Source organism: Orycteropus afer, unplaced genomic scaffold (genome assembly GCF_000298275.1).
Source record: "Orycteropus afer afer isolate SDZICR_OR568_19922 unplaced genomic scaffold, OryAfe1.0 scaffold00479, whole genome shotgun sequence".
In the NCBI taxonomy this organism is placed as follows: Eukaryota; Metazoa; Chordata; class Mammalia; order Tubulidentata; family Orycteropodidae; genus Orycteropus; species Orycteropus afer.
This window is the reverse complement of record NW_006922066.1, coordinates 918,982-930,286: the sequence shown is the minus strand read 5'-3', so window position 1 is coordinate 930,286 and position 11,305 is coordinate 918,982. Positions and strand designations below refer to the sequence as shown.

Sequence of the window (11,305 nt, the reverse complement as noted above, 5' to 3'; positions counted from 1 at the left end):
ATGCAGGAAACATCAAAAGAAGATGGAAAGAATACACAGAGTCATTGTACCAAAAAGAACTGGTTGATCTTCATCCATTTCAGGAGGTGGCATATGATCTAGAACCAATGGTATTGAAGGAGGAAGTCAAAGATGCAATGAAGGAATTAGTGAAGAACAAAGCTCCGGGAAATGACGGGATACCCATTGAGACATTTCAACAAATGGATGCCGCACTGGAGACATTCACTCAGTTATGCCAAGAGATTTGGAAGACAACTACCTGGCCAACTGACAGGAAGAGATCACGCATATGAGGCAACTGAAAATACTGTGGCTTGGATTAGGCGCATCATAGTCTTCAAGGAGACACCTTTGCTCTTCAGCACTTTAACGTGGTCTTTGGCATCAGATATGACCAGTGCAATGCATCATCTGATGTCTTGACTGCTGCTTCCATTGGTGCCGATTATGGAACCAAGTAATATAAAGTCTTTGACAACTTCAATCTTTTCTCCATTTATTGTGATGCTGCTTATTGTGCAGTTATGAGGATTTTCATTTTCTTTATGTTGAGATGTAACCCATACTGCAGACTGTAGTCTTTAATCTCCATCAGTAAGTGCTTCAACTCTTCTTCACTTTCAGCAAGCAAAGTTGTGTCAGCTGCATATCACAGACTGTTAGTGAGTCTTCCTCCAATTCTGATGCCATGTTCTTCTTCATGGCACACTTGCTCAGCATACAGACTGTATAAGTGTGGTGAAAAGACACAACCCTGGCACACTCCCTCCCTGATTTTAAACCATGCATTATCCCCTTGTTCTGTTTGAACTACAGCCTCCTGGTCTATGTGTAGTTTCCTCATGAGCACAATTATGTGTTCTGGAATGTTCCATTCTTCTCAATGTTATCCATAATTTGTTATGGTCTACACAATCAAATGTTTTTGCATAGTCAATAAGACACAAGTAAACATCTTTATGGTATTCTTTCTTTCAGCCAAGACCGATCTGACATCAGCTATGATATCCCTTGCTTCATGTCCTCTTCTAAAGCCAGGTTGCATTTCTGGAAGTTCTCTGTCAATATACTGCTGTAACCATTTTGAATTATGTTCAATGAGGTTTTACTTGCATATGATATTGTGTGATAATTTCCACATTCTGTGGGATCACCTTTCTTTGGAATTGGTACAAATATGGATCTCTTCCAGTCAGTTGGCCAGGTAGCTATCTTCCAAATATCTTGGTATAGCTAAGTGAGTGCCTCCAGCATGGCATCTCTTTGTTGAAACATCTCAATGTGTATTCTATTAATACCTGGAACCTTGTTTTTTGCCAATTCCTTCAGTGCAACTTTGTTTTCTTCCTTCAATACCATTGGTTTTTGATCATATGCCACCTCCTGAAATGGATGAACATCAATCAATTCTTTTTGGTACAATGACTGCGTAATCCTTCCATCTTCTTTTGATGTTTCCTGCATCATTTAACATATTGCCCATGGAACCTTTCAACATTGCAATTTGAGGCTTGAACTTTTTCTTCAATTCTTTAAGCTTGAGAAATGCTGAGCATGTACTTCCCTTTTGTTTTTCTAACTCCAGGTCTCTTCACATTTCATTATAATAATTGACTTTGTCTTCTTGATCTGCTCTTTGAAATCTTCCATTCAGCTCTTTTATCTTGTGATTCCTTTCATTTGCTTCAGCTACTCTCCATTCAGGGTCAAGTTTCAGAGTCTCTTGTGACATCCATTTTGGTCCTTTCTTCCTTCTCTGTCTTTTAAATTAACTTTTGCTCTCTCCATGGATGATGTTCTTGATGTCATCCTACAATTCCTCTGGTTTTTGGTCACTGCTGCTCAATGCATCATATCTATTCTTTAGATAGTCTCTAAATTCAGGAGGGATATAATCAAGGTCATATTTTGGCTCTTGTGGACTTATTTTAATTGTCTTCAGCTTCAACTTGAATTTGCATATGAGCAGTTGATGGTCTGTTCTATAGTGAGCTCCTGGGTTTGCTTTTGTTGAAGATATTGAGCTTTCCATTGTCTCTTTCCACAGATGTAGTCAATCTTATTTCTGTGTACTCCATCTGTCAAAGTCCATGTGTCTAGGAACTCTGGTGTTGTAGTGCCTAAGGCACTTGACTTCTATCCAGAAGGCTGATGGTTCAAACACACCAGCCACCCCATGGAAGGAAGACTGAGCAATGTACTTCCATAAAGACTTACCACCTTGGAAACCCAAAAATGGTCACTATGAGTCAGAATCAACTCAATGGTAGTGAGCCTAGAATATTACTCTCTCAAAATTCAGTACAAGTTTTCTTGATCTATTCAAATTGACTCCATTCTTTCTTTTTGTCTCACTCTTGTAGCTTTTCCTGCTGTATATTCTTGTCTGTACTCACTCCTGGAGTATGAACTATGAGGATTGGGATGCTATCTTCTATTCACGCCTTTTTGGTTCTTGCAAATTATGCTGGGTATTAATATTCATTATATGAAAGATGAGATAGGTATAGAAATTATGATGTTATGTGACTTAGCTTCCAATAGGCAAGTGTCAATTAAGATGTAGACAATGCCTATCAAAACATCTTATCTTCAAGAAGACTTATTCTTAGCCAAAGAACAGAAACTAATGGAAAAAGAAAATAAATATGGACAGACTTTAAGAACTCTATCCTGTAGAGAGTTTTTTTTTTAATTAACCATGATAACAGAGAAGTTTAAAGGAGCAGATTTCATTAGTGTTTTTAATACACTTGTTTGGATATTGAAAACAATGAATTTTGCATTTTATTTGAAAGTTGGTCTGTGCAATTTTTATCCATTCCTTATGCAGGAACCTGTTACCACAGGACTTCATTTTGCCCTTCAATAGCATTTACCTAGCTCCCACAATGTGGAGAGAAAAGAAGTTGGTGAAACTGATCACTATATACTCAGATACCTCTTTCATATGAGGAAAGCAATCTAATTAGACAAGATAAATGAAAAAGAATAGACCTAGGGTAAATGTAAAATTATATTGTATATTTCTTTAATGTGATGCTTAAGATTACATGTTAACTTTGCTAGGCCATGATTCTCAGTCATTCGGTAGACATTATATAATCATCTTCCATTTTGTGATTGGATATGAGCAGCCGGTCAGTTGAAAAAGGAGTTTCCCTGGTGTGTGGCTTTCAGCCAATATATGGATGCTCCGGCAAAGTTTGCCCTCCCTTGATCCCGTATCCAACTCATCATCCTCTAACCCTCAGCTGGTTCTTGGGATGTGAGTAAGCAGACTGATACCTGACCTATAGATTTTGGATTTGGCAGCTTTCACAACCCTATGAGCCAGCAGCCTGCCACCTGACTGCAGATTTTTAGTCTGCCTGCCTGTACAGCCATGTGAGTCAGGAGAAGCCACCAGCTTGCTACCTAACCCACAGGATTTGAGACTTGCCAGCCTCCACAATAATGTCAGCTATTTTCTTGAAATAAATCTCTCTGTGTATATTTTTATATACACCTTTCATTGGTTTATCTCTTCTAGAGAGCATGGGAGCTCTGGTGGCATAGAACCTGAGGCTGCTAACCAGAAACCTGGAGGTTCAAACCCACAAACCACTCCTTGGAAGGAAGATGGGGCAATCTACTTCCATGGAGATACCGCCTCGGAAACCCAAGGAGGGATCACTGTGAGTCGGATCCGACTCCACGGCAGTAGTTGTGTTTATAAGAGTTTTGGTGGAGTAGTGCCTAAGGCATTTGACTGCTAACCAGAAGGCTGGCAGTTCAAACCTACCAGCCACTCAGAAGGAAGACTGGGCAACCTACTTCTGTAGAGATATGACCTCGGAAACCCAAGAAGGGGTCGCTATGAGTCAAAATCGACTTGATGGCAGTGAATTTTTTTTTTTTTTCCTTTTCTTTTGTTTTTTGGTAGACAGCATAGCCTAAAAGACACACAGTAAGAAGATAAGGTTTACATTTCAGTGGAAACAAGATACAAAGTGGTGAGGTTGCAAGTCAGTCAAAGAAAGAAAAGAAAATCCTTCAGCTATCATCTTGTGTCATGTAGAACAAATGACTCTATTTTGTTTTCATTTCAACTGTGGGGTTAGCCACAATGACTGTGTGTGTGCATATATATATATATATATATATATATATATATATATATTTATATATATATATGCACATACATACATACATATTTAAGTACACTTTTTCTTCACTCTTTGAGTCTAAATTTATTAATCTACTTGAAAACTGAATGGGTGATATATCTAACTAAGCATTGTTGGGCATTTTTATAATTAAAAAATCTATTCATGTGTTTGAACAAAAACATTGATCTTTCCTGGAAAGTATGATGCTTTTGCTCATATATTAAATCTAGATCCTATTTTCCAATAAAGTAAATAGAATACTTTGTCTATTAAAAATTATATGAAATCTATATATAGAATGCCTCTGGTAGGCAGGGCATTCTGTATAAGTTGGACAATATTTCATTATTTATTGATTCATGTTCAATATAAATGAGAGCACATTATTTTATTTTTAAATGGATGAGAGTGGTTCATGTGGTTATTTTAATACTCTAATGCCAATATATAAACTTAGATTCTTCATAAATCTTTCAGATGAGATCACAAATATTGAGAGTAGAAAATTATTTTTAAGTATTGCACTATATTCACTTTCAGTATTATGTAACTTATCGATACACTGGTTATTATTGTTATTATCTAAGAATATAATGACATTGAGAAGCACATTTAGCAGCAAAACATAAAATTACCATAGCATCTTCAGAAAAATTGATGACTACATGTGTGTGCCTACTTTTAGTTTCCATCTTTTTTTTTTTTTTAATAGATAGATATGAATGCCTCACTAAAGAAAACAACAACAACACACTTGGAAATAATGTAATGTCAAAATGATTATGTCATACAGGAGATTTGACCCAAATGACTATCAGTAGATCTCAAGCAAAATTATCAATATCCCTCCTTTAAAAAAAAAAAAAAAAACACTTTAACTGTCAAGTGAAATTATAGGGATCTCTTAAAAGATGTATGAACCAGATGCAATAACTTCAGTAGGCCTAGAAGTGTCTAAACTCCCAAGCAAATCATCCTATTAGTTGCTATTCATGACTGAAATTATGCTTTTTTTTATCTCTTCATAACATGCAGCATTTTCTTACCCTCACATTTCGAGGCATTTTAGCTTTTGCTGACATAAATGCATTCCCAAAATAGTATGGTACAGCAATCTTCTGCTAGACATTTAAGCCCATTTGTACATTTATTTTTTAAGATGCTTTTTTTGAAACTTCTAACTGTAAGAGCTGGGAAGGTAGTGTTAGACTGAATGAGAACTTGTTTTTTAAAGTGACACAGTAGACACTTGATCTATCATCACCAAAAAAAAATCATAGCCTCCTACCTTGAAAACAAACATCTCACGGCGAAGAATAGCTAGAGTGTTAAAGTTCCCATCACAGATGTTGGGTTTGGCTCCAGGATAAGAAGGTCTGCCAGTAGGAGGCCGGGGAGGTTTTGGCCTGTCGTTCTTCCTTGGGTCAGCCGGAGGAATAGAGCGATGTGGGGGCACTGTTGGTAGAGGTCTTGTAGGTGGAGGAATCTTGTCAGGTGGACCTTTTGAAAATATGAGGACAGTGCTTGGCTCACTTAAAACTGGAATAGTGCTGGAAAATATTCTACAGAGGACGATCATTCATCAGTGGAGGACACAGACTAAGTGAGCTAAGAGGTCTTTAAGATCATATATTTTGTGAAAAAACAAACCCATCTTGCCCAAACAAACTATTCCACAGTCTATCTGAAGTTGTCCTTAACATGCTAAATTCTGGATCCAAATAACTAGGCTTTCTTTGTTAATTTTTAATGATATTTTTATATCTTCACCACAGTCCTTACAGAGAGAGCTGCTTTCAAATCTTTTTTGGAAGTAGGTGGTGTGTATAAATAATAAATAAACGAAAATGAATCCTGGAACCATGCACATAAATCTCAACCACAGCTAATCTTGGATTTCAATAGACAATGACTCTATGCAAATATTTCTAAGATAAATATTAACTAATCAAAGTTCATTCTATCCTATGTTTCTAACTACATTTTATAACCTTTTCTTGACTTTCACTCTTGTTTTCTAATGAAATGTTTTGACAAATTTCTGGAAGGGTGTTTCATGTGAATACCTGAATCTAAAGCATCTATTGATTAAAACATCACCAGTAAAATATTAATGTGAAGAAGCCTTTCTAAAGAGAGGCTTCTAAATCAAGCCAAAGTTTACATGTAATTTGGCACAGATATTAAGCATTATTTCTCAAGAGATTTTTTTTTTTTTTTTAACAAAAATACAGATCTGTTCACACTTAATATTTCAATTTGGGAAGAATATTCTTTTGTAGACCTTCAGTCTAGACTAACAATTTATGAGGTCATGAGAAAGAGCCTCCTTGCAGTTAACCACTTAGGAAGAATTTCTGATGACACACACTAAGTCATGGGATGGCATGCCTTCATATTCAACATATGAACTATGTTGAGTCCGAGACACTTCTCTTTTCTCGGTATCCCCAAAATAAACAGCAACACAGAAGTTGCTTTTTTGTAAAATTCATTTTAACCCTGAAGAAATACATGCCACTGAGATATTTAAATTTAAAAAATAGTAATGTAAAACAAATTAGTTAACTTAAACTATGCTGTTTAAAAAATGCAAATGACATCCTCTGAATACTTGATATTAATATACAGATAACACTCTTTTGTCTTTGTGGTATAAAAAATGAAAGTTTCACTTCATTAATACAGATAACACTCTTTTGTCTTTGTGGTATAAAAAATGAAAGTTTCACTTCATTAATTTAGTAAAGCATATTCACTATATGTAAATTGCAAATGTCACATTCTTAATAATTATGTGTCAAATGAATGTCTTTATAAAGGCCAATGGTTATATTATGGGAGTTAGGATTATAGTTCATATGCATAACAAATGGTACTTTTCCCCCTTTCCCTTAATTTATATTCATTGACTGAACTCCATAAATAAAAGCAATTCTACTCCACTAGAAATTGCCTTTATTTTGAACAATGTATTAATAAACTTAGCATTTGTTAGGTTTCACTCTCATATTTGTGAATTTTTACTCTGAGTCAGTAATTCCTGGTTTTGAGGTCAATTTGTTATATCCATCACACAAGAGTATCTTCTGAAACTTGAAAGTGATTTATCTAGAAACTAGATTAACATCAAACCTCATAAACTGAGAGCCAATCTGTCAGTTTATATCAAAGACTTAGTATCATTTATTAAAGTCTTGTATTTGTCACTGTTTTTATTGGTTACATTAACTGATTACATATTTTACCTGAGTTTTAAATATTAAAGTTGATCAGATCATTACAGTAACTACAGGTTTAAAACTTTCTCATAACCTATAAATCAAGATGTCTGGGACTTTTTTCAACACAATTCTATTGATAGAATAATTTTTTAAATGCTCCAGATTTTTATCAGTTTTCACTTCTCACAGAAACTTAGAACGTCTGTCTCAAAGAGGAAAAAACCAGAATTGTTGACCTCACTGTAGGGTTAACCAAACAGATTTATTTTTCCTTTTTTATTGTGGTATATATGCAACAAAATATTTGATATTTAGCAGTCTTCATGGATACAGTTCCATGATATTATGTTCATCATTTTGTTCCCAAGCCCAAATTTAACCATTACTCTTCACAGATTCTTAGTTTACCATAAGCATTGAGAAATCATCCTCCTTTTGCCCAACCTCCCACCCATGCTGGTAACCACTAATAAACTTTGGTTTCTACACACTTGCCTATTCTAGGTATTTCATATAAATAGGGTAATAAAATACTTGTCCTTTTGTTACTGAATTGTTTTACAAAGCATAATGATTTCAAGGTTGGCAGTGGTAACCTACCATATATCTTCTGGATGCCCTGCAAATCATCATTAGGTAGTTTGAAGTTGTCAGTTTCCATGTATTGGTAAAATGGAGCCATGATGGCTGTGGGGTCATTGGAATGCTCCAATCCCAAAGCATGTCCCAGTTCATGAACTGCTACAAGAAATAAGTCATTTCCTGTGTAAATAAGAAGAAAAGACGATATTGTAACTAATATCCAACAGAGTGAAAAAGGACAATTTGGTTATCAAAAACAAATAAAAACAGATGGCACACTATACTTCAACTATCACTGTGATTTGATCATTGGTATTCCTACTGGCAAAATCAATATACATGCTAAAAATAAAGAAAGTGATGATGATAAAGTCACTGAAGAAAATGTAAAGAAAGAACATAGTATAAAAATTGAATAAAAACTAGTAGCATCTGAAGTTGCTACGTCTGCTGTTGAAAAAGCATTCCAATTATTAAGCACTTAATACACAGCATATAACTGGTGTAAATTTCATATTCAACATGATTCTAATAGCACCTCAGTGAAGAGAGGTAAAATTCCTTCTTTAATATAGGTGAGTAAGTTAAGGCACAGAGGTGAAAATTCTTGTGAAGAGTATCAAATATTTGTATTTAGAGTGGTGACTAGAATTCAGGTTATTTTGACTCCCAGACTAAGACTTTTATTTCCTACTAGCCTAGAGTATAGTAATAGACAAAAACCCAAGCCAAACCCACTATTGTTGAGTTGATTTCAACAGCAGTATAAAATAAAAGCCACAGGATAGCAGTCTCACTAAGGTTGTAATCTCAGTTTATAAATATTAATTTTAATAAATCCTTAAGTAATCTCAACAAAATATATTTATTTCAGAGCTCCTGTTTCTCATTGAAAATAACAACATTTCTTTCATTGCTATGCAATGTGCTCAGTGAATATGGCAAACCCTGCAGAGACACTGACCAAAGTGATTGACTTTGTGCAATCAAACCCCTGCTGATGACCACTACAGGTTATCTAGTCCTGAATCATTACAACTCTACACTCATGAGAAAAAAAGGGCAGTCTTACATTTGTCTTTGTTAATTCTAAAAATTTGGTTCAACCATGTGAGCATTCAAAAATTACAACTGTTATATTTATGGGGGTTATGTTTTCAAGTGAAAAGTCTGACATGACTGATCATAAAATGTAAAGTTTTACATGGATTTCTTGCTATGCATACAAATGATTTCATGCAACATCTTGAATATAATTTTTCAAAAAAAAAAATTTTCCCAACCATTTTTATACTGCGTTATGATAATTCACTTTAGACGTCTATATGTTGTACCCTAAGCCAGGAGCATATTTAACATTTTTTCCACTCTGAAGTAGTCTGCCACAGAGGAGATGGAAATGATGGAGAGCTGACTACCCAGATAACATTAGAACATGGAAAATGAGTAATGTGATTAATACTTCCAGATGCCTACCCAACTGGTGAAGAATAACTGACTAAATGCCAGTGAAACAAATTAAAAAGAAAGAGAAAATACCATTTCTATTCTCAGAGAGCTTATTTTCTCCTCTAATAAAATTGCTGAACAGTGAAAATCAAGATACACACACAAATAATATAATATGTGTTATCTAGAGTAAAATAACACCATCACTTATAAAAAGCTAGTGATTCTGCTTTGAGCATGTGGAGTATTTTACAAGCAGTTTGTCAGATAAATCCTGCAACAACCCCATGACATTCCATTCACTGAGATGGAGCAAATCAGAGGAGGACCTGTTTTTGCTGTTTTTTTTTTTTTTTTTTTTAAATATGTGAACATCTAATACCAACACTAATGGGCACATTTGTGATTTACAATAAAAACACACCATGGTTTGAAATATGAATCTGATACTGATGGGGCTTACTGCCCATCCCAGGTAATGTGTTAAGTTCTAGAAGGACAGGTATATGTGGATTTCTGGGCATGCTCACACCCAGAAAACATGGGTCAAATTTGGTTGGAGCATGCTTTCAATGGATTAAGAGTGAAAGGAAATTTTCACCGAGAGCAAACCTAATTATAAAATAAAAATCTATCAAGCCATCACAGGACCAATGAAAATCAAGGCAATCAAACCAAGAATTGAAGACTCAAGAGTGCATAATCCATTCTACCATGAAGAGTCACCATCAAAACTGTCAGAAGATACTAAAAATATACTGCCAATTCAAAAAAAAAAAAAAAATAGCTATAGACACTTTCAGGCCTCTTTCTACAAAACAAATGTTGCTTCTTGGTCAGAAATTTCTAACGTGGCCTCACAGGAATTATACTTTCCTTTTTTTCTTGAAGAGAAAAAAAACCTGATCTTCATAATCATTCTCCTTGTGTATCAGGTCCTCTTTCCTAGAAAAAAAATACCTCATCCACTGGGTGAGGCAAATGGTTATCTGCTTGATGTAACCAAAAGGTTTGGAGGTCTGAGTTCACTGAGCGGCACTTCAGAAGAAAAGCCTGATGATCTACTTCTGAAACATTCAGCTATTGAAATCCCTGTAGAGAACAGCTCTACTGAGATATATAGAGTCACCATGAACAGGCATCGACTCAACAGCAACTTGTAATTGGTACCCTATTCTTCGATGAATAGGTAGAAACTCACTCTCTCGTTCTACATATTGCTTTTAGTTAACTACTAAACTTTTGGACCACCTCTCATCTCTCAGTCTGCAGTACTGTGGTGGCTTATGTGTTTCTGTGAGGTTGGAGCTTATGCTGCTGGAATTTCCAATAGAGCCGGGTCACCCAGGGTGGACACATTTAAGCAGAGCCTACAGACTAAGACAGACTCAGAAGAAGGAAAGGGGCATCCACTTCTCAAAGAACTGGCCAGTGATAACCTTATGAATAGCAGTGAAACATTGATATATCACTGGAAAACTTTATGAACAGCCCTGAAATGCTATCTGATATAGTGGTGGAAGATGGGATCCTCAGGTCAGAAGGCACTCAAAAAACAACCTCCTCTTCAAAGTAGAGTCAACCTTAATGATGTGGGTGGAGTAAAGCTTTTGGGACCTCTATTTGTTGATGTGACTCAAAGATGGAAGAAATAGCTACAAACATCCATTAATAATTGGAACATGGAATGTATGAAGTATGAATCTAGGAAACTTGGGAGTTGTCAAAAATGAAATGGGATGCATAAAGTTTCATATCTTACTGAGTAGTGAGCTGAAAAGGACTGGTTTTGGCCATTTTGAATAAGACAACCATATAATCTACTATGCCAGGAATGACAAATTGAAGAGGAATTGTGTGGCATTCATTATCACAAAGAAGGTTTCAAGATGTATC

At 35.4% G+C, this 11,305-nt stretch overlaps 1 protein-coding gene across 1 annotated transcript in view; it reads right to left on the bottom strand.

The window, feature by feature from the left end:
* The window catches only part of MMP16 (matrix metallopeptidase 16), a 351,037-nt gene that overhangs the window by 86,121 nt on the left and 253,611 nt on the right, over positions 1-11,305 (bottom strand). The window contains exons 5-6 of the mRNA XM_007954910.2: positions 7,979-8,140; positions 5,443-5,654 (exon numbers count right to left, since the gene is read on the bottom strand). Of these exons, the coding sequence (XP_007953101.1) occupies positions 5,443-5,654; positions 7,979-8,140 (374 nt within the window). The remainder of the gene's footprint in view (positions 1-5,442; positions 5,655-7,978; positions 8,141-11,305) is intronic.